The sequence below is a fragment of the Barbatula barbatula genome (genome assembly GCF_947034865.1).
Source record: "Barbatula barbatula genome assembly, chromosome: 9".
NCBI classification, from domain to species: Eukaryota; Metazoa; Chordata; class Actinopteri; order Cypriniformes; family Nemacheilidae; genus Barbatula; species Barbatula barbatula.
The window spans coordinates 6,690,138-6,712,319 of record NC_136772.1 but is presented as its reverse complement, the minus strand read 5'-3'; the positions used below and the strand labels follow the sequence as shown (position 1 = coordinate 6,712,319).

Sequence of the window (22,182 nt, the reverse complement as noted above, 5' to 3'; positions counted from 1 at the left end):
TTGATGCAGCTCACAGTGTCAGATCGGTGACGGATGGAGACTGAATGGATGTGTATATTAGCAAACCTGCTAGATGGTTCGTTCCAGTGCACCCCATAATGAGTAACTGTATATACGGTATCTACCCCGCTGCTGTCACTTCTTCATTATCCCAATCCCACACAAACACCAGATAATAAGCTTATCCGTTTTTGCATTCCAAATGAGTGGTGTGATGGGATAGGAAATAATCTTTAGGGTCACAGAAGAACAAAATTTCGAAACAGGTTCCAAATGCCATTGATGAAAGGCAACTATTGCAATCATACAGTATAATAGCATACAATTACCTTGTTGAGATCAACCAGATCATTTGCCTTGTTCTGACCACACTTTGTGTGGTGAATTAGGCCATATGCTGATCATTATCATAATCGTGCAACATTTAAAAATACTGAAACATTGAAAACCTAAAATTGTCTAATATTGTCTTATAATAAGATTTCTCCATATTGGCAGGCCAGTGTAAACTGTCAGAAAAAAATGATACAAACTGTACCTTATCTGTCGCTGGGGTGGTACCCTAAGGTTCACTTTCGTGCCTTTACAGGTTTACAAAACATGATCAAACATTATACCTTTTGAGGACATTATAAGGACATATTGTGTACCTTTAAAGGTACAGTTAAATGTTTGTACCCCTAATATTTAACTGGCACAACATCGGTCCTTAGTGTACAATAATTTACCCCAAAAAAGGTACAATATTCTATGTGTTGTATACCCATAAAGGCACACAAAGAAACCTTTAAGGGTACCAACCCAGTTAATAAAAAATTATTAACAGGATAGTTTGTATAAAAATTACATAAAATATGTCAAATATCTTTGATGATGAACAGTTTATGTACTGTATTGGGATGCTATTCGGTGTTTTGCTATTTGATGCTATTTGGTGTTTCCAGTGATTTGCTCTTAAAGTAAAACGAGAAGCAATTTTACATCACTTACATTCAATATCCAGGAACATGCTCTTCTGATGCCCTCCAATTCTGCTGAGAGCCTCACAGTCGAACCGTCCCCAGTCAGACAGTCTGACCCCCACTATAGTCAGCATGGATTCGCCATAACGTCCGCGTACCTCCACACGGCCATCTAGACTCTGAAAAACCCACCGCAACTATTTTATTAGCAGATAAACTTTAATAAAAACGGTCACATAATCAGGTTAAAAAACAAGCAACTTAAATCGGTAAACACACATTTAACAATTAAAAATAATTCACAGATTAAAAACAAATCAGCTGTGGGTTCACAGTCGTGAAGGGTGCACAGACGGGTTTTGACTCTTCACACACCTTAATACTTACACATAAAAGACTGCATACTAACAACTAACACACCTAGCACACAAAGTCAGCCAACTATCTTTTGAAGCTGTGTTGAACCAGGTAGAGGCTGGTTTTCTATATGGCTTCAAGTGCAATGACTCATCCCATCACATTTAAGTAGTCACTTCCTTGTGTTTTTGAACCACTGGCAAAAAAAAGTGAATCTCTGAGATGTCTGATGCCTGTTCCTGAAGGATCCAAAAAGTACCTCAAACTGTTTAACCATTTTAAAGGCAAATGAGTCGACCAGACATAACACGCACTCCCGTTTCAGCGGCATGCAGCATCACTCAGATGTAAATCAGCTCTCTTTCTGGTTGCCCTCTCAAGCGAACGATGCATAATGAGCAGCAGGGAGACGTGTGGTCGAGTCACTTTTGATTAGTGAGCAGTAGTATGGCTAACAAGAGGCACTGCATGATGATGGTTTAGAGAGCTATCTTCCAGTCTCGACACCCCGCTCATCATCCAAGCTGACCGAAATAACCCTCAGCTAGCCTCTGATCTCCACACTCACACTGGCACATGCATCGCGGTAGCCGAAACCAATTTCAGTTGCTCCTTACTTTGCTGCAAAAATCAGGCCATAGCTCCAGCTGGTTTTTGATACCATGTTTTGCAAAAATAAGGCTGTAGCTCAAGCTGGTTTTTGAAACCATGTTTTGTGTAGCTTAAAAAATGTATTCTGCATACAAATGGCTCTAAAGTGAGACATTGTGGCACCTGTCAAATGGTCCCAATAGACTCTTCACAAAAATGCTTCGGTACGGAACAAGTGAATCGGTGCCCATTTTGAACTCTTTTACTTTAACTGTCGGGAGTAAGAGAGGTGGGGGGGAGGCTCCCAAGACAATTGTTTTGCAAGTTTTGAATTCAGAGCACAGGTCCTGTCGCTACTCCTTGTAATTGTAAGAGACTTACTCTCCCCAACCTCACCTCCGCATTCCCACACCTCTGAAAGAGCAGCTTAAATCAAACTCATTTTGTTCATATTGAGTGGCGGCAAGCATCGCTGCTCTCCAACACTTCTTTGTATGAATCCTTTTTCATTTCCAAGCCACGCAGGCTATTCTAATCGCTATCCGAGCAGCCCTTGCTAGATTAACTGTGATGGGGAGTCTTTTCACAGTTCCTCCCTGGAGCCGGGCTCCGTTTGCCTCTATTGTTGACGCCAACAACCCTCCTTTCACGGCATTCTAATGATCTTTGACAGTTTCTCTTCCCATCATCTTTCGAGCCTGGTGGCTGCCATCGCATTTGCTGCATTCGCATTTACCACAGATGCCGGTAAAAACTCAGAAGCATTATTGGAGCACAGAAAACCTTCTTCAGCGCAAAACTTGTACACAGATTAAGCGTGCCTTAGGGCTGTATCTTCCCATGCGAGTCTATTATATCCTCTGATGTCCAGGACTATTATAGTGGGCGTGAGCAAAGACCAAACGTCACACATGTGGCACTTAATGTGCTGGTAAAATGCTACATTGATTACTGACTGAAGGAAATGGGGTCTGAAATACATGCCCTGAAAAGTACACACAGCCGCATGGAAATTTGCATGTGCGAGGAAAAATTTTGAAAAGAAATGTTGAACCAAATGATTTTCCTAACGTTCCTGCATTGGATCCTGAATATCTGCATACTTTCTTCGAAGTGGACGGTAATAATTGTGAGTTGGGAGCTTGTAGTATGAATTGAATGTGATAAGAGGGAAAAACTGCTTGGTAGAAAGATGATAAAATGAAAACAGAAAAAGAAAACACATTCCAATCCCACATCATTTCCATCGCGCTGCCCATGCTGGTAAGCTTTCTGCTTTGTGAATAAAATTACTTCTTCGAGCCACAGACTCCTCAGTCTAAAGTCGCTTCATCCAAAAATGAAAATGTCTCATTTACTAACCCTCATGTCATTCCAACCCTGTATGATGTCATTTTGTTTCGAAGATCATATAAGTATTTCAATTGTTATGCAGGTTCTGTCATACACAGACAGTTTTGGTGACTTTCACGGTGAAGAAAGTCATACGGGTTTAAAATGACATGAAGGTGAGTAAATGCTGACAGAATTTTCATTTTTAGTGGAACTTGAATGGATGGAATCGTCAGAAAAGCACAAGTGGATTTTTTAAGTGGATTCGGAATGATAATGATTCCCATCCCTAGAGAACGGTACCTTATCTCCATCTGAAAAGCTGTGTCCGTCACTCGCTCTCCTCCAGGATATTTCAGGTAAGGGTTCTCCTTCAGCCTTGCAGGAGATCATTGCGGCGCTGCCCTCTACAGCCGTCACGTTCCTTAGCTTGGTAATGTGGGGCTGGACTAAAAGAGAGAACAGAAGAGGAATGAGACAGAGTCAAAAGAGAAACACTGATGACTTAAAGAGGAGGGCATTAGTGAGATCACTGAGAAAAGGATCTTGTCTAAAATCATATCGGAAACTATAAAATGATCACTTTTCATCGCAGCTTACATTTTTTCAATATGAGGTCATCACTAAAGTTTTACAAACAATGGAAATGTTCAATCTCACATCAATTCGTCACTATTTTTACGAGATGGTTAATAGAGAAAAATTTGTAAGATCGCATTTATACATTTTAGTTTGATTTTCCTTCACGCAAGTGATGGTTACGTTCGGGGTTGAGGTCAGGGGAGCGTCTTCTGTATTGCTTTTTTTCTAATATTAATTCTTTTTTGTACGAATTCACACAGGGTGGTGGCCTCATAAAATAGTTAAAAATTTCTGTGAGATCAGGCTGAACTGTCTTTTTATTGTCTTTCTAGACAAACAAATTTGTATCCAGACATTCATTGACTTGACTGTGGCAGTACTACAGATATTTTCCGAATTCACACCGGACTTGGATAAATATTCAGTAAATATCCAACTGAACTTTGCGTCAACAACATCATTCCAATCTGACAATCAAAAATCCTTCATGGGCAGCCAACTGTACGAAAAACATCATCATATTGCAGAAAAGCTGGGCTTTTGCTGTCTGTCTGGGTTCAAAAACATAATCATACATTGAAAGGCGCATTGCTGAATCTAACAGGCTCCCACTGGTAAATAAACATTAGAAAACTGCAGGGGTTGTGCAGCATAAAGAATACTTAAGATTCCCATCATAAATCTGTGATAAGGCTTGTGTTGTGTGGCAGTGCTCATTAGTACAATAACTGATGTAAAACAACATCTCCCTGCGGGCGAAGAGTTGACACCAATACTGCTTTTAACCTGATAAATATACATTAGAAAATGCTGTCCCACAGGGCGCACAACAATAGCAGATACATAAAGGAGTCTAAAACAGTGTGATCAGCATAATCGCTTTCTCTTGCTGTGTTGACAATAGGCTACTTTGGGAATGATCAAACAAAGAATGAATTTAGAACCAGGAATAATCCCGATGGCACATTAAAAGTTTGCATTAGGTTAAATAGTTAACTATAGGATTTATTTCCATGAAACTGTACTGTACTTTTTTATTCCATTAAAACTGAAAGCGTGGGTGGGACATATCGAAGGGCTCGTCTGTAATTTTTACATGAACAAATACAGGCTTTAGTTACATTGGAGGTCAAATTAAGGAGGGGATCTCAGTTTAGGGAACACTGGTCGGACAAACATCTGTGCAGTGCAAGATGAGTCCTTCATATTTGTGATCTTTTTCCATAAAAAACTGCCCGAAATGGTCAAAAACGACAAACCACAAAAGCCTCAACATTTTAATTTCATGTAATCTCTTTAATGGCAAAACCAATGTCCATCTTTTTTCAAATGATGTCAAGGCTGTTTTACACAATTAGGGATTTTTAAAGCAGGATCTTTAAATTAGCCTTGTGAAAAGCCCCACAAACATTTCAGCACACCACAAAATGGCCTTGAGATAAAGCGCAACAACATAATCCTTGGGATGCCACTCAATAAAACCGAGAACGATTTTTATGAGTGCACAGGAAATGCAGAAGATGCAAATCTCCATAGGGAAAACTCAGAACAGCTCTGTCTCTGTTAGCTGTCAAAGGTCATAAAGGAAAGTTACAACTCTGATTCCAACCATGCTTTGCAAAACAAAACTCCCATCCAATAACAGGGGCTCATTTAAATGAGCTCTTTGAAGAATACCCTTTGCTAGCACATGGAAAGGATTCTGATGACTACAGAATAAATCTCCATACATTTCCATGAGCAGACAAGGCGCTATCTGAATAATCGCTGGAAATGTTGGCAGCTTCATGAAAATCAAAATCAAAATTCTCTGCCATAAAGGGTGTGTGACCCATTCTCATGTAATTTAGGAGGTCTGTTTATAGAAGAGCTGCAGGCCAGACTGGGAAAAATGATGAAAGTCTAGGGATGTACCTATCAATCAAATTGTTCTCCTCGCACAAGGGTTACCTCTCTTGTACCATCTGCTTTTTATTATATTCAACTTTAGGAATTACTACAGATCATTTTTATACAGAAAAGAATAATGCTTTTAAAAAAACATACTTTCGTTCCACTGGAATAAAAATAACAACATACAGGTTTGAAGGGGTTTAGAAGGTAAACGAAATAATATATTTTGTTTTGATTTTGATTAATTTTTTCACCTTATGCTCAGGAGCCAGAGATGCTGAACTGAACAGAAGATGCTTTTTTTTCCCGAGTAATAAATAATCACTAGCATAAAGGTCTTTAGACAGCAATATTCCTCCCCATCATTTTAAATCTAATGTGCTGGAACAATAAACACTTACTTTGACAGGTAACATCCCACTCAATACATAAAGGGTTATGTAACCCAATAATAAAAAGAGTTCTCACCAAAAACTTTGAGGAACAGTTCGTGCTCAACTTCTCCCGCCTTATTAGATGCCTTGCAGATGTAGGATCCCCCGTCATTCTGCTGAATGTTTCGAACGGTGAGCGTCGTACCCCGAGCTCTCATAACGTACCGCTCCGATTCCTGGAGCTGCACTCCCTTCCTGACAGACCACACATGTACAACATACATCAACACAAAAACAGCCTAAATTCTCAACACAAGAAAAAGCTACCCAGCGAACCAATAAAAAATGATGCACGGAAGTCAGACTCAGGATGCAAAAAAATGCCAGAAAAATACATTTGTTTTTCTTATTATAGAATGCAATACAAATTTCAGAACAGGCAAAGGTAGCCAGTGTAGGTGTAGAAAGAATAATCAAATATTTTTGCAGGAGATTACAGCGGGGCTTCAGTCATAATATTGGAAGAACGGGAAAGAGCGGAAATGAAATCTATTTAAAGCGGAGAGACCTGTGCTGATACAGGAAATGGGGAGAAGGGAATCAAATCTCAGATTCTGTGTCTGTACAGAAAGTCAGTGGAGAGAAAAACAGACGGTTGTTCCATTCTGGTAGCTACTTACAACAAAATTGTTGCAATCGAGCAGATGCTTCGTCAGCCAGAGGACATTACATCACACTAACTGAAGTGACACTAATTGTAGACAAGTTTCGCTGGTGCAACCAAGTGCATTGCTCAAGGGCACAACAGTTATAATGCAGGTATGTGATCTTTGTAACATTCAAAGTTGATTCTCCGAAATTTGAATTAACCTTATTACGTAAATGTCTTTAACTATAAAGGGTCAATATTTGTGTTAAAAATGTAAACAATTATCAAAAATGCAAAATATACAGCCTCGTAAAACATTAAGAGACCATTGCAAATTTTCATTTAATCAGCCTTTCAAAATGTATTGTGGCCATTCCAGTCCAGTGTCTGTTGAATTTCAACAAAATCAAACCTCAGGAGTGACATAAAGGGCCCTATTGTACACCCGTCGCAAGTGTTTTTGCTAGTTTCAGCCCCACACAGATCTCATTTTCCCGTCCTGCGCCACGTTGCTTAAATAGCACAGAGGCACACAATAATGCCAAATATTTATAAAAATGTATTGCAATTTAAACGATTATTATTGTGGACATTAAGATAAAAATCTGGCTTGTCCCGTAGATGGTCTGCTTGTGTGCTTTAACCTCTCGCACGAGCAGATGCGTTTCCTTTCTGGAGAAGTGTCTGCTCTTCCGAATTCCGCTGTGTAAATAGCGAATCCGCCATGGTGCGAACACAACTTGCTCTTAAAGGGTATGGAAGATGACACTCTGATTGGTTTATTGCATGTTACGGCCAAAAACACTTATTCATTATTTTGAGAATAATGTTTAGACCATCCCGTTTAGACCATGCGCCCAGCGCGCCGACCGCTTTCCCTCCCTTAAACTAGCAAAAGTTGATTCGGACACGCCCTGAGTGCACCTGCGCTTTAAACCATGCACTTGGATCGTGAAAATAGGGCCCAATGTCATCCAAAAGCAATGTGAAAGATGGGACAGCATGACAAGACACATGAAACTGTATTAAAAAAATCAAGGTTATCATAAAAATAATAAAGTTTGAACTGTTCTTAAATACAAGTACAAATATTACTGTTGTATTGCTTAAAAGTGAATATGGACTTGTTTTCTTTGCGGTATTTGAGGTCTGAAAAGATACAGAGCATAATTTCTATTATTTTGACCTGTTTCTCAAAGTGCAAATAGAGAACATATTTTTGGGGGGGGAGAAATATTGTTAGTAGTTCACAGAATGTAACAAATATCATAATTTTACCTGAACATACAGTATACTTATAAAAATAAAGTCATTTGAATAATGAGTAATTTTGAAATTATCAAAAATATATAAATATAATATTTTGTGGCTGTATTTACACAAACTAGAAATGTAATTGAATATGGGTCTTATGTAGACATCAAAAAGTGTAGGTTTACATTTATAGCATAAGTGGTAAACAACATTAGTACCAATTCAAAAGCGTATATTTTGATTTAGACAAAGGTCTTCAGCTCCACTCATATACATTGTCTATTTGTGTATGTATTTACTGCAATTTTCTCCATAACACTTTCACCTCACTCCACAATCCTTTCTGGCACCCGCAATCATAAAGACAAAAAGAAAGGAGATTAAACTATCAGGTTTTAGGCAGCGCAATGAAATTGTTGGTGCTATTGTCATGTGCCGATGTATCAGTGAGTGGTTTGGTTATGCTCATTCATTAAAGGTCAACGCGTGAGAATGCGCGGTAGGGATCGTTTTCATCTCGTTTATTCTCATCCAAGCCGGAGGTAATTACAGTGATTGAGAGTCTGTAATCAACCCATTGGGCTGCTGTCACTCAAAACCCGCGAGGTACCAACTGAATAAATGTGTTCGTTCACTTACCGAAGCCTATTCTTGGCTGAGCAACCCTTCTGCCCCTTTTATCTCTTCCTTTTTGTGTGTGGCAATTTACCTTGTCAAAACTCGGAAAAACATCTGTTTTCGTTTGCATAAATTTCTGTATTTTTTTAATCACTGTTTGGTTAAACAGGAAGAGCAGCTGCGGTAAGGGTAACATTTTATACATTTGTCGGTAACACTTTACAGTAAAGGCTCCATTTGATGACATTAGTTAGCATAGTTTAATTTTAATACTTTTACATACTGAACTAAAATAAACAATTCAATATTTTTTTGAGTAACTAATAACTATTGAGTAACTATTAACTAATAATAACAAAGATTATTAAATGCTGTAGAAATTATGTGCAGTGTTAGTTCATATTATCTTAGGCTACGCATTAAATAGTGTTAACAAACACAACCTTATTGTAAAGAATTAAGGGCCATTCACATTATAACAATAATGATAACTATAAGTAATTGAGGATTTAAAAATAGTTTTTCATTTAGGAGAATAGCTGGGTTCACATCACAACTATAACGAACAATATTTTTTCCTGTTTCCAAACAGTTTCTGGCAGATTATGTTTGACTATTGATGACCACAAGGTGGGTTTTATGTCTGCAAGACGGCAGTATACTATATTTGTAACTCTTATATAAGTCTGAGCAAGCTGGCAAAATATATCCCGGAAACGAGCAAACCTTCATTCTTTCTATACATTTGTGTGTGTTGTATTAAGAAAGAGAGAGATCAGTTTGTCATACCTGTACCAGGTGACATCAGGTTCAGGTGAGCCGTAGGCCCGGCAGGTAAACGTTACAGATTCTCCGTAGTCTGCAGTGGCATTGAAGGACTGTTGTGGTACAGTGACAAGTGGTGAAACTGTTTGAGAAAAACAAGAATGTTGGGATTTTTTATCACCTCTGAATTATGCAAACACTCACTTTCAATGACAAGACATGGCAGGCTTTTATTTATCTTGTAATTTTAAATGTTTTAAGTGCGATCCCTTGGGGGATTTAAAAATCTTAGCAAATTCTCATTTAAAGCAACGTTTTATTCATTCACAACATATCACTATGTTCTCATGTACACTTCTTCGGGACTGATGGTTGTTGGCACCATGTGAGGTAAACTGGGGCATAAATACTTTTTTCTATTTCCTTTTTCTCTCATAGTGTACTGTAACCCTACATAAAATATTTGACTTTTATGTAAAAGTTGCACACAACAAGGCATTGAAGCTGACAGAATTAACTTTTTATTCGCACATGCCCGTGGCTACAACGTGAACGCATTTCAAAATGCTTCTTCACAAGCCAGAGAAATAATGAATGAATACATCAGCTGCGCACAGTTTCCCAATCAATATACTGTATCCAGAGCAGTTCACTTAATTATAAAGCGAAAGGTCAATGAAGACAGACTCAGAGGTCAAACAACAGGTCAACCCGGATGACCTCAAACTTGCACTAACAATCTCATTAAAACATAGATTTTTTTGCAACACTGAATTTATATTCATGAGTAAAGAGGCTTATCGTTTTCCAAGGCTGGTTACAGCGGAAGTTTAGGGCGCTATAAATGTGTGTGCGTAGGTATAAAGGTTCTTAATGTCCCCTCTGATGTCAAACACAGCTAGTTTCCTTTAGCACAGTCTCATAGTCGAATACTGGGATTTTTTATATTTCCTTTCTCCTCACAAAACTGTAAAGTGATAAAGTAATTTCAGACTGAACCTAACCCAATTTTGACTCATTCAGAAATTACTTTGCCATGCCCTTCAGAATGAGGTAACTCACCTGGGAGGCGAACAGCTTTCAAATTGTTTCAATAATAGGCAGCAGTGTTCTTCGGCAAACTTCCTACGCCAATTTTTAAATACAGCGTTTTTGTTCTCGTTTTCCAGTTTTCTGTTTTGCGGGATGGATGAAGCCTTTCTGTCTGGAACAGGCATCATTTTAAATTATGGCTGGTTTAAAGACATAACACAATTTAATGGAGTGTGCGCCAGGGTAAAAAGATTAGATTAAATGGATGTTTTATTCATGGTCACTTTCAGCCTGACTCGGCAGTATATTAACAACTAACACATCTCTTACATCCTCTATTAAACGTCATAAATGCACTCACTATTTGCTTTAGTCATCGCACATTATGGGTCATCCATTAGGCAAACCCAAACGGCTGACAGTCAGGATAGAAATAATTTCATCATTCTTTTGAAATGTATCATTAATCCATCATTCTGGACATACCTGTGACATGTATAACTCAATGACACCATTTACTCCCGCAAGGGCACTCTAGTTCAGACTAAAGGATGTTTTATGTCAGTGTCATTGTAGTTTAGGTTCAATCTCTGACCTTCACACAATGGAACTAACAGAGTAAAATCCTTTATTTTAACCCCAGCAGCTTTCTTCCTGTAGCTCAATTGGCAAAATATGGTGCTTGTAATGCCAAGGTCATGTGTTGGATACGTATACCCTGAATTGACCCTATTACTTTGGATACAGCATCTGCCAAATGTACGAATGTAATTCTGGAGGAGGGTTAAACAGCCGTAACCTTGGAAACAGTTGATGTGTGAGCAGGCAGCGCACTGTAGAATGACCCGCTTTTATCTATATACACAAAATCTTAAATTTAACATTTCACGCGTTAATATTCTACCTACAATGCAAGTTATACTCACAGACACAACACATCACTAAGCTGTCATGCACTGAAATGGTTCCAACAAGATTATCATTGACTTTCTTGCCAATCGATGACTATTTTCCAAAGGCAGTAATCTAATTCAACCTATTCCTAGATACGCATGCTGAAACAGCTCCGCTAATGTGCGAGACATTGGGTATTAAGACATCAAATCAGACCAGCTAACCACCCGACATAGACTGTATTGACCTTTTGCATCAACAACTGCAAGCATTCAAAGACTAAATCATTCAGGTGTCAACAGGAGAAACGGCAATAAAGTGGTTCTTTTGAAGTGAAGTAAAAAACAGGAATCAACACAAGACAAGCGAGCAAACTATGATGGAAAAGGTAATGAGAAATGTAACGTCTTAAACAGTCTACTGCTTTTTAGGAGAAAAACACCACATTTTAAAAACTCGACTGACACATTGTAGACATAAATAAAGAACTGCTAAGTTTTTAAAACATTTGATCTCACATGGATGTAAGAAGACAAGACTGATGTCCCAATAAAGAATCATGTTTCTGTATTCATTAATTATTATCAAGTACAAAATGAATGTAATGTAAAGCTCTGCCGTTCCAGATTTCCGCACACACTGCTAGTATATGTGACCTGGCCTCAAAGTGTCCAGACGATTCAGCTAACAGAACACGTCCAGCAACTTTGAAATGATCAGAACATTTTCTGGATGACAAAGACAGTAATTTAGTATTCCATTTCTAACACTAGTGACAGTGGGCTTCTGTGCAGCCCCACAGAATGGCATTTATTTCATATCGGGCTCTGATATGTGTTGTCATGTCGGCTAAATTATCAGTCACGCCTCATTGAGTACTATGATTGGGTCAGGAAGGAAAATTTCAGAAGTAACTGAAGAGACAGCCCTTCGTGTTCCCTATTATCATATTAGACAAGGACACACAAGACGGGTAATGTCATTGGCCTGTTTCTTCCAATCAGACAACCCATAGGGCTAATGTCAATGAGATAACAAGATACATGCAGCTTTTGTGTCAAAGACAGGACTCTAAATTTGTCATGCAGAGGATTTCATATGTCATATGAAACCACACGTTTGTCATTATATCTTCTATGGTCTTTAGGGCTTTTTAAAGGGATTTTACACACAAAAAAATAGCCCGCCCATGCGTTCTTAAATGAAAACATGGATGTTTATGTATTGATACATATGCAGAGTGCAGAGACACACAGTTTATTCTGGATGCGATTAATTGCGATGAATCGTTGATCAGCCCTACTCCAAATAAGCAGTTCATAATACTAAACACATAACTCATACATAACAAATTACCATCAACAAACAACTATTGCCATTCATTCTATTCATGAATGCTGAACCTCTCAGTGGCTCCACTGCCAAATAAACCTGACTGCTTTCCAAACTCACCATTAACCACCAGGATGATGTCCCGGAAGTCAATCTCTCCCCTGGCTTCCACTCTGGCCTCACATCGATATATTCCTTCATCTGCTTTAGTCACTCTTTGGATTTGCAGATTATTGTTCTGCAAGAGCTGAAACTCTGGAGGGCCGAAAATTTTATGATGTTAATGACAGTGTCCTTTAAACCATCTATATTTATCAATGGCTGAAATCACATTTACATGAAACACAATGCTGTGATGTTAAATGCAGCATCTGACACTGAAACACAAAGTTTAAAGAGCCTTTAGTTTCTTTATAAGGGCCAGGTGGTCCATAAACAGTCTATAAATCGTTTACCTTAAAACTGGCAATGTCACAACAAGAATAAATACATAGATTTAATTTGGCTTGTTTTTTGGTTTATGACCAAACATGTCACAACAAAAATAACGTAAACAGAGCTTGTGTCTTTAACAGTATAGACAAAAAGCTAATATAGTTGACATTTTATTATAATTAATGATAATATGTTCATCAAGGAGATAGCTGTTCAGATCCAGTTAAGAGTGTTAAAAACAAAAATTACCATATTCTCAGAATTTATAAACATGAATGTATTAAAATAAACATTTAAGCCATGATTACTTACTCTCACTATCTTCCATGATCTCCATGTTGTTATAATACCAGGCGACCACAGGCACAGGGGAGCTGGTGACATCACAGACCACTTCAGCCACATCGCCCTGTCGAAATTCTTGAGGAGACTGCACTTCCCTGAATGTTAGCTTCTCTGTGGAATGGCAAAGAGAGCGACAATGTGAAATGCTACAAGGTTAAATAGATGATCCTTGAGGCACATTTATAGACTTAACAGACAGCATTTTCATCTTAGTGTGCTTCCCAACAAAATGTTATTTAGACTGGGCTGCTCAAAGTCACCATAATGTCACGTTTAATAATCTGCTTTGCAAACATTACGACACACCTCTCCAAACAATAAACATCCTTTTGTGTCCCTTTTTTCGGAATTCACACATAGGCCTATAGTCACTCAAAGCAGACTAATATAGCATATATTGTGCGTATATCAAATAAAAAATAAAACCAGGCGAAAAAACACCCTTTTATATATACCTAAAAATTATTTTGAAATATAGTATAAAATAATATCATTTTGAACAATAATCTCACTTATTAATAATAAAAATGTGTGCAAAGCGACTAGCATAACTATGCAATTGTAGTTTGCATTAGAGAATTTAAGTCTTATTTAAGTTCCTTCAAAAAGGCAGTATTGTCTTAAATGCGATTTTTCAAGGCAGGATAGTCTGCATGCAAAATTGAGTAAGAGTATTGACTTGATTTCTATGGATGCTTTCAAGGTGGATTGTGGGATTGACAGCAGCGCTGAAAAGATTACACACAAAAACACTACGGCACTCAGGCTTTGTGAACAGCATTGGACAGATTTATTTCGCTGTTGTATGTGGAAATATACAGATTCTCTATTTCCAGAAACCTCAAGTGTGGTGTAGGTGTTGAAGTGAATGTAAAGCGAGTTATTTGTGCTATACCAAACATATGCCGCACATTCAAGATATAACGATTGACTACGATTAGACCATATATTTAACATCAACACTAGTAGTGTGCTATTTTTAGACTAGAGGGAGCACACATTACGTTTTCACTACGTATCTAAATGTCATGCATCTAAATCTAAATGTTTTTAATTAAAAACAAAATATTTGCATATCAGACGTCACCTCACATACCAACGAACCACCAGTACACAACAAATTAAACTGAGCTTGAGTTGAAAATGGGTATTGAAAAAAAAGGTTCTTTCAACTTTTACATCAGATATCATTTTTCTTCAGGATGGGCCGCATGTAAGGAGTGCAGAAGGACTTTCAATCCACGCAGTCTGAAGATGAAAACAGATAACATGAGGGCTTTGGAGGCCCATTTTAGGTCTCCAGAGAGGAATTACCAAAGGAAAAAATCAATAAAAACAACTGAAATCTCAACATCTACAACGGCTAATCATTAATCATGCGAGTTCCAGATCACTCCTGATTATTTGCAGTCACAAAGCTGAAATTGAATAGAAATAATCCGTCAAATCACATTGTGACACATCGGTACCGTATTCAGTTTGTGTGGGAAGCTGCTGTAAACAGCTGTGTGTAGCACTGCAGTAGATGAGGAGATGTCTTCAGAGGATTGGTAGATCCTGCACACCCTCATCAACCCGCCGGCTCTGCGTATTGATCAGTGAGTCGTGTCTGTTTACACATGGCTCCCACTGCTCTAAATACAACTTCTAATGGAACAGAGAAATGCCAAATCTGGTACAAAGTCAGCCAGAGAGATGCAATCTCATGAAATATCTCCTGAAAGTTTCGCAAAGTACACTAATTATACGCACTGAGGATTCAAATATGATTCCCGTATGTTTAAGAAAGAAAGACGTTGAATTTGATGAACGTTTTATGTAGCCTCGTGTCACCCCTGCATATAAAATTTGAGGACGATCTTTGGGAAGATTTTGAACCCATTGCGTTCATAGCTTTCTTCATGCATTTCAAGTAACCATTGTGGTTTGTTTTAACTTCAAATACTACAGATGCTACCTTTAGTTGTTTTAAGTTGATCTAAAAACAAATATCTTGCTAACAAAGAAAGGCAAATTCACTAATAATAAACAGACAGAGGTGTGAAAAAGTGTTGGCCCCCTTCCTGCTATCGTATTTTTTTGCATGTTTGTCATACTTTAATGTTTCAGATCATCAGACCAATTTAAATGTTAGTCAAAGATAACACAAGTTAACACAACATGCAGTTTCTTATATGAAGGTTTTTATTATTAAGGGAAAACCAAATTCAAAACTGCATGGACCTGTGTGAAAAAGTGTTCGCCCCCCTGTTAAAACATAATTTAACTGCAGTTTATCACACGCGAGTTCAATTTCTCTAGCCACTCCCAGACCTGATTACTGCCACACCTCTTTCCAATCAAGAAATCACTTAAAAAGGACCTACTTGACAAAGTGAAGTAAAAGTAGACCAAAAGTTCCTCAAAAGCTAGACATCATGTCGACATCCAAAGAAATTCAGAAACAAATGAGAAAGTAATTGAGATCTATCAGTCTGGAAACGGTTATAAAGCCATTTCTAAAGCTTTGGGACTCCAGCGAACCACAGTGAGAGCAATTATCCACAAATGTTGAAAACATGGAACAGTGGAGAACCTTCCCGGAGTGGCCGGCCAATCAAAATTACCCCAAGACCACAGAGATGACCAATCCAAGAGGTCATAAAAGACCTCACAACAACATTCAAAGAACTCAATGTTCATGACTCCACCATAAGAAAGAGACTGTGCAAAAATGGTCTGCATGGCAGAGTTCCAAGACGAAAACCGCTGCTGAGCAAAAAGAACATAAAGGCTCGTCTCAGTTTTGCCAGAAAACATCTAGATGATCCCCAAGACTTTTGGGAAAATACTCTGTGGACTAACGAGACAAAAGTTGAACTTTTTGGAAGGTGTGTGTCCCATTACGTCTGGCATTAAAGTAACACCGCATTTCAGAAAGACCCGGAAGACTGCGATAAATGGAACCATGAAATTAACTGTCTACCAAAAAATAGGGAAGGAGAATGTCCAGCCATCTGTTCGTGAAATCAAGCTTCAGCGAACTTGGTTTCTGCAGCAGGACAATGATCCAAAACACACCAGCAAGTTCACCTCTGAATGGCTGAAGAAAAACAAAATGAAGACTTTGGAGTGGCCTTGTCAAAGACAATGATCCAAAACACACCAGCCAGTCCACCTTTGAATGGCTGAAGAAAAATTAGTCCAAAAGCAGGAAGGGGACCAACACTTTTTCACACCACTGTATTTGACATATTTGTCACCTTGTGTTACGTACAATAGCTTTTTAAGCTTTTTGTAAGGAGCTCTTGATTCAGTCTCGGCCACAATATAAGCATTTACCCTTCAACGATGTTCTCTTAGTCCAAAACACATCTCTGTGCCTTTCTCACTCTCTCCTTCACGTTGGATCGCTCTCTGTGATGTGGCAGCAGCTGTCTGCTTATTGAGGAAATTACATTTAGCTTTACATCAACAGATTTGTCGAACATCCACGAAAGGAAAAGCGTCCATTCATTGTGAGGTATTCCTTTTAAAGGCTTTCGGGTGTCTTCTTTTCAAAGGGGAAATCAAAACAGCTCTTTCAATGGCAACATTTCCAATGCAAGCAAATGGTGAAAGGGTTCTTTTTGTGCGAGCACACATAATGTCCTTTGCCATGTAATGGATTCCCAAATAGTTGTGCCAAGATGTCGTTCCATTGTAATTTGCAGCAATATACAGTACTTTGGGATTGCTTTTATAGCCGGGGCTTGTAACAGCATGCTTCCTTGTAATATGCCGGATAAATCGCAATTTAAATGTATGATAATTTGATGTAAAAGTTTGCATTGAATCTAAACTCTAAGAAGCAATGAGGACAGACGGAGGGTAACTGAATCGTGTTATTCCCTTAAAATGGATTGAGGTGCAATTTTATATGATATCTTGATTTGAGGGAAGGCTGAAATTGGAAAGTGTGTTATTGGAGACATTTGGAGGAAACGGAGATGATCGTGTGTGTTTTTGTAGCTGACAACCCATTTTAAGACTAACATTTTTTCAGAACACATACTGGTATGAAACTAAACAAATTGGTAATTGAAATGCAAACTGTCACATCTTGATTGGACCACATGAAAAGCCTGCTTATTATTTTCTCTGCTCAAAAAGGCTGATTTGTAAAAGAGAGCTAAAGAAGACAATCATCTAGGCATGTGTCTGCAGTGCCAGGAATGGCTAGGTGGATTCTGTATGCCGAGTGTCTCATAATTTCCTGTCATCTACCATAGATTATTCTCAACAGAACTTGCTATAAATTATATAGGAGAAATGCATGTGTATAATGAACATAATCTGACCTAAAGTGAACTGTTACTCAACAAATTTAAATAGATAAGATGCAAAGAGTTTGAATGCATGGAACATTAGTATTCAGTTATTGACATACATTTTTTCTTAAAAGGCAATATTTAAAAGGTGTTTTAAAGCTGATTTTAAGTATATTTAAATTCCGGTCTGTGTTTGGTTATAATATAACAATTTATTTTATATTTATTTTAGAAAAATGTTATTGTATATTAGCTGTAATCAATAACATTAAAACTAATCAACAGTTATTGACACTGTTTCTTTTGCATCTATTTTGGACTGGGATGACAGAACTAGGTACGAAAAGTTGTGTTTCTTTGTGTGTGTTCGATACTCACGGTAGATCTCCAGCACCACCGTGGCCTCTTGCACATGGCCCTGTGCATCACTGGCCTGGCATCTGTAAATGCCCGCATCTTCTATTTTGGCATTATAGAGCGTGAGTCTGGAGCGAATGCCTTCATTGTGCAGGGCCACCCGCTGAGATGGGACCATCCGCTCCCCTTGCGGATTATACCAGTCCAAATTCACAGGCTCTCCGATCACTACAAACATGGATAGATAGACAATTATGTTATCATTATGACATACAAAAACTCCCCTTCTGACATTGATCGGCAGTCACAGGTATCCAAAATGCATGCTATTGGTTGAGACTTGCTACTTTCAACCCCTTAAGACTGCTAAAACCGATTGCAGTTCTGTACATTCTGAACCAATGGCATTGAGTGTAGGGTGGTACCACCTATTTGGCCAAGCAATGGAAGATGAAGAAAGTGTTTGATGAATTCGCCTATTTCACAATATGACGACAGACTGGAAATAGGGAAAAATGATTTCCTGTCGCACTGCTGCCATAGCCATTCATTCATTCAGCTTGTTTTCTCACAAGCATTCAATGTATTTCCCAAAAGCAACAGTAGCATATGGTTTACTGGGAGATGTAAAAATAGGGAAAACATACATTACAAAAACAACTATTTATTTATTATGAAGGTCTTATATATGTTAGACAAATCAGCATAAAGGGAGCGCTACATGCCTAACTGCTTCTAGCTTCTGCAACTGTTCTGTGAAGTGAACGGAGCAAGAGCATTGACTTCCGGTTTGTACACGTCACGCTGCGATGAAATTAGTCTATTAGGTTTAGTTCGGCTAGCGCAACACAAATGATACATTTCACTTTTAAGAATATCTCTTCAGCCGCTGCTAGTGACATACACCGCCTCTGCCTCTCAAATACACACAATGCAATAAACAAAACATGTCATGTGCTGTGCCCTGCAGAGATTGGCTCCCCAAAACCACACATGGTACCAAGGTCTTGGCGCTGTAAATCCTGCGCTGCTGGAAGGTCATAAAAAGCATCAGCATGGTGCAGCACTTCTCTGCTCAAGACATCAATCAGTGGCACAACAGGGGCCTTTGGCTGCACTGTGGGAAAGCGTGAGGCTGCGGCTGTGGGCAGACAGGCAGGCCAGAGTATGCAACAGGACCGAGCTGCAGCTCCTGCGCCACGCAAACGATGCTGAGAGCAGCGGGGTGTTATCAGCGAAGAAGCAGAGGCTGATCTTTGAGGTATTGAAGGGGTCAAGGAGAGCTCACAGCAGCCTAATCTCAGGCTGCTAAAATGATGTTGGACCATGGAGGGGTAAAGCCTGCTTTATAAATGACGTATTCACACGGCCATGAGAATGCTCACACAGAAAGCGATGCCATGCTTCAGAGCCTCTTTTAGTAACTGAATTTGAGTTACAAAACCTTAGGTTGAATCTGTGGCTGAATCTAAAGGAAGGTTGACTGAGCTGGTGAATTTATGCATACCAATTACTTAGAGGAAGAGAACTACTGGAAATAATGTTAGAAACATTATCTTAAGCTCTTAAATAGTATTAAACTAGAAAAAGTATAAAATGTTGGTCCCTCACATTGAACCTTACACCTTAATGTTTATAAATTAAAGGATCTATTTATTTATGTAAAGCTCAACACATGTAGGCCATGATAGATTGAATCCCTGAAACATTTATGCTGTGACACTGCTATCAAAACATGGCTTTGATTTTGTTAAGCATCTTAACCAGCTATGAGGTCACGGACCTGTGTAATTTTTCTTATTGAAAAATAAAATGTGAAGCTCTGGATTAATAATCCGCAGTTTAAAACTCTTCTGAGTGTCTGCGTTACACGTATATAAATCAGTCTATACAGTTTACAAAGTTGTTTATATTCCGCGGTGTAAAAGATTAATTTCACTTGATGTGAGAGGCTTGCGGTTTCATCCGATTGAAAGAGTTGTGAGTGAATGCGTGTGAGTGCGCAATCTCCGCAATGCATACCCGTAATGACACACTTGCATACCGTTTTCACGTAATGACACACTTTAGGATGTGAACATAGTGGGGAGTTGCGTATGGGAACATTTTCGTTTTGAATGTGGGCGTGTTTTTCGACGCATGATCACACAAGCATGTCATTGTCAACTTTAGTCATATAAAATCATTTCCCAAAAACAAAATAGTTGACAGTGAAAATGCTGGGTGGCTATTGTAACGGAGACCAGCGAGAGAGAGCTATGCAGGTAAACCTGACTCCCAGGGATGGATTACTGATCGGGCCAATGGGGCCAGTCCAATGGAGCATTTGACTACCATGAGCCCGGTTGCACCATCCAGTTTGGTACAGAAAACGACAATGAAAACAAATACTTATCTATGTATGGGTCCCTCAGCCTACAAATCATGGCAACACATATTTTTATGTAACTTTAACTTATTAATTAAATTACGGCACATTTAAATAGCATTTTCTGAACCTTTTTCTTGATGATTGGATGTTTACAGACATGTGTCACAGGTGCATTTTATGTTGAGAATTTTAATTTATGTGATGCATTATAACGTCTACATTTGACTGTTAATTAAAGACATGTGTTTCATACGCCTTAATTTGGTCCATTGTTGATTTTTCGCTGTGTAGCTAATATTAGACTTCAATAAACCCTGTACAGATTATAAACCCTGTAAAGAGCGAGAACGGTTTTAATATTCATTATCATCTTAACTTTCACTTTCTATAACTGTGAATGCGCAGCTACGGAAAAGAACTGGGCCCCAGGGCCCTTTGAAGTCATAATCCGTCCCTTCTGACTTCCCTATTTCAAGTGCTCTAGTGACAGATGCTTAGCCTACTTGTTAGAGCGCTTGTCTCTTACGCAGGACCGGCCCTAGTTCGAGACCTGCTTGGGTTGAGTAGCAGGAGTTAGCCACAGTATCAAGCCCTCTTTATAGTTATACATTTATAATTTGTTAACTTTACTATTCATTATATTCATTAAAGTTGAATGGTTTATAGCATTTATTGGTAATAGCCGTTTAGTTATAATTATTGACACCCCACCACGGACCTCATTCATTTTCAAACCCTCGCTATTGCCATGATCTTAACCATTTCAACACCCCAATGGCTCAGCTAATGGTGAGTTTAAGGAGACTATCTTTTTTCGGGGGTGTGGTTTTCAGAAATCCAGTTTTGTGCTAACGGTACATAAATGATAGTAGGCTTTTTAGTTAATATTTTTGTTCTCAGAAGAAAAACGTTGAATCCGGATTTTAAAAACTGACAGATTCTCATTTTTGGGTGAGCTGTTCCTTTAAAAAAATTTGCTTGATCTGGGGGCAGAATTAGCATATTTGAACTACTTTACATTTATGAAACAGATTTTAATTAATAATATAGATCCTGCTAATGGGAACAAAGTCGTGTGAAACATGACTACAACTGCTGTGTCCCAATTCACTTATACTATGCACTAAAAGTATGTACTGTTTTTGCCATGTAAAAGCACTGTATATACATTTTAGTACGTAGCAAAACTGTATGCACCCACTGGGACATACTAACACAAAACGGAAGTGGCCGTTGTTGCCTAGACGACACTGTGATCATGAACTATTACGATCATCAAAATACATCCCTTCTTTGCATTTATGGATTCACACTTCAATTTTCGCCGGAAACAGTAGACCATCCAGGTCCTTTGAGAACACTCATTTCAGCATACTATGATTTTGCACATACTAATTTAGGACGGACATTATGCGAATTGGGATGCAACAAATGTCCCTGTGACCGCATATTTTAAATGAATGCACCAAGTGGGTTCCTTGGCAACCACAAACAGTGTTGTAAGGAAAATGAACTAAATTACTTCGCAACAGAATTGTTTATTCCTATAATTATTAATAAAGATTATCAAACATCGGCCTCTTTTACCATATTGATGCTGCTGCTGTTTCACAAAAGCAATAAGTCTCTCTATCCATGCATTACAGTAATTTTATGATGGCCTCTAGTGCTTTTTGCTTCAATGGACATATGCATTGAGTGCTTATATTAGCAATGGTATATGGAAGTTAATGTGCCTATTAACATGCCT

At 38.5% G+C, this 22,182-nt stretch overlaps 1 protein-coding gene across 2 annotated transcripts in view; it reads right to left on the bottom strand.

The window, feature by feature from the left end:
- The window catches only part of LOC306898279 (neural cell adhesion molecule 2), a 151,959-nt gene that overhangs the window by 30,517 nt on the left and 99,260 nt on the right, over positions 1 to 22,182 (bottom strand). For both annotated transcript variants that reach the window (XM_079463624.1, XM_079463623.1), the window contains exons 3-9: positions 18,083 to 18,289; positions 13,383 to 13,526; positions 12,756 to 12,890; positions 9,402 to 9,519; positions 6,186 to 6,346; positions 3,546 to 3,691; positions 991 to 1,141 (exon numbers count right to left, since the gene is read on the bottom strand). In XM_079463624.1, coding sequence (XP_079319750.1) covers positions 991 to 1,141; positions 3,546 to 3,691; positions 6,186 to 6,346; positions 9,402 to 9,519; positions 12,756 to 12,890; positions 13,383 to 13,526; positions 18,083 to 18,289 — 1,062 coding nt within the window. The remainder of the gene's footprint in view (positions 1 to 990; positions 1,142 to 3,545; positions 3,692 to 6,185; positions 6,347 to 9,401; positions 9,520 to 12,755; positions 12,891 to 13,382; positions 13,527 to 18,082; positions 18,290 to 22,182) is intronic.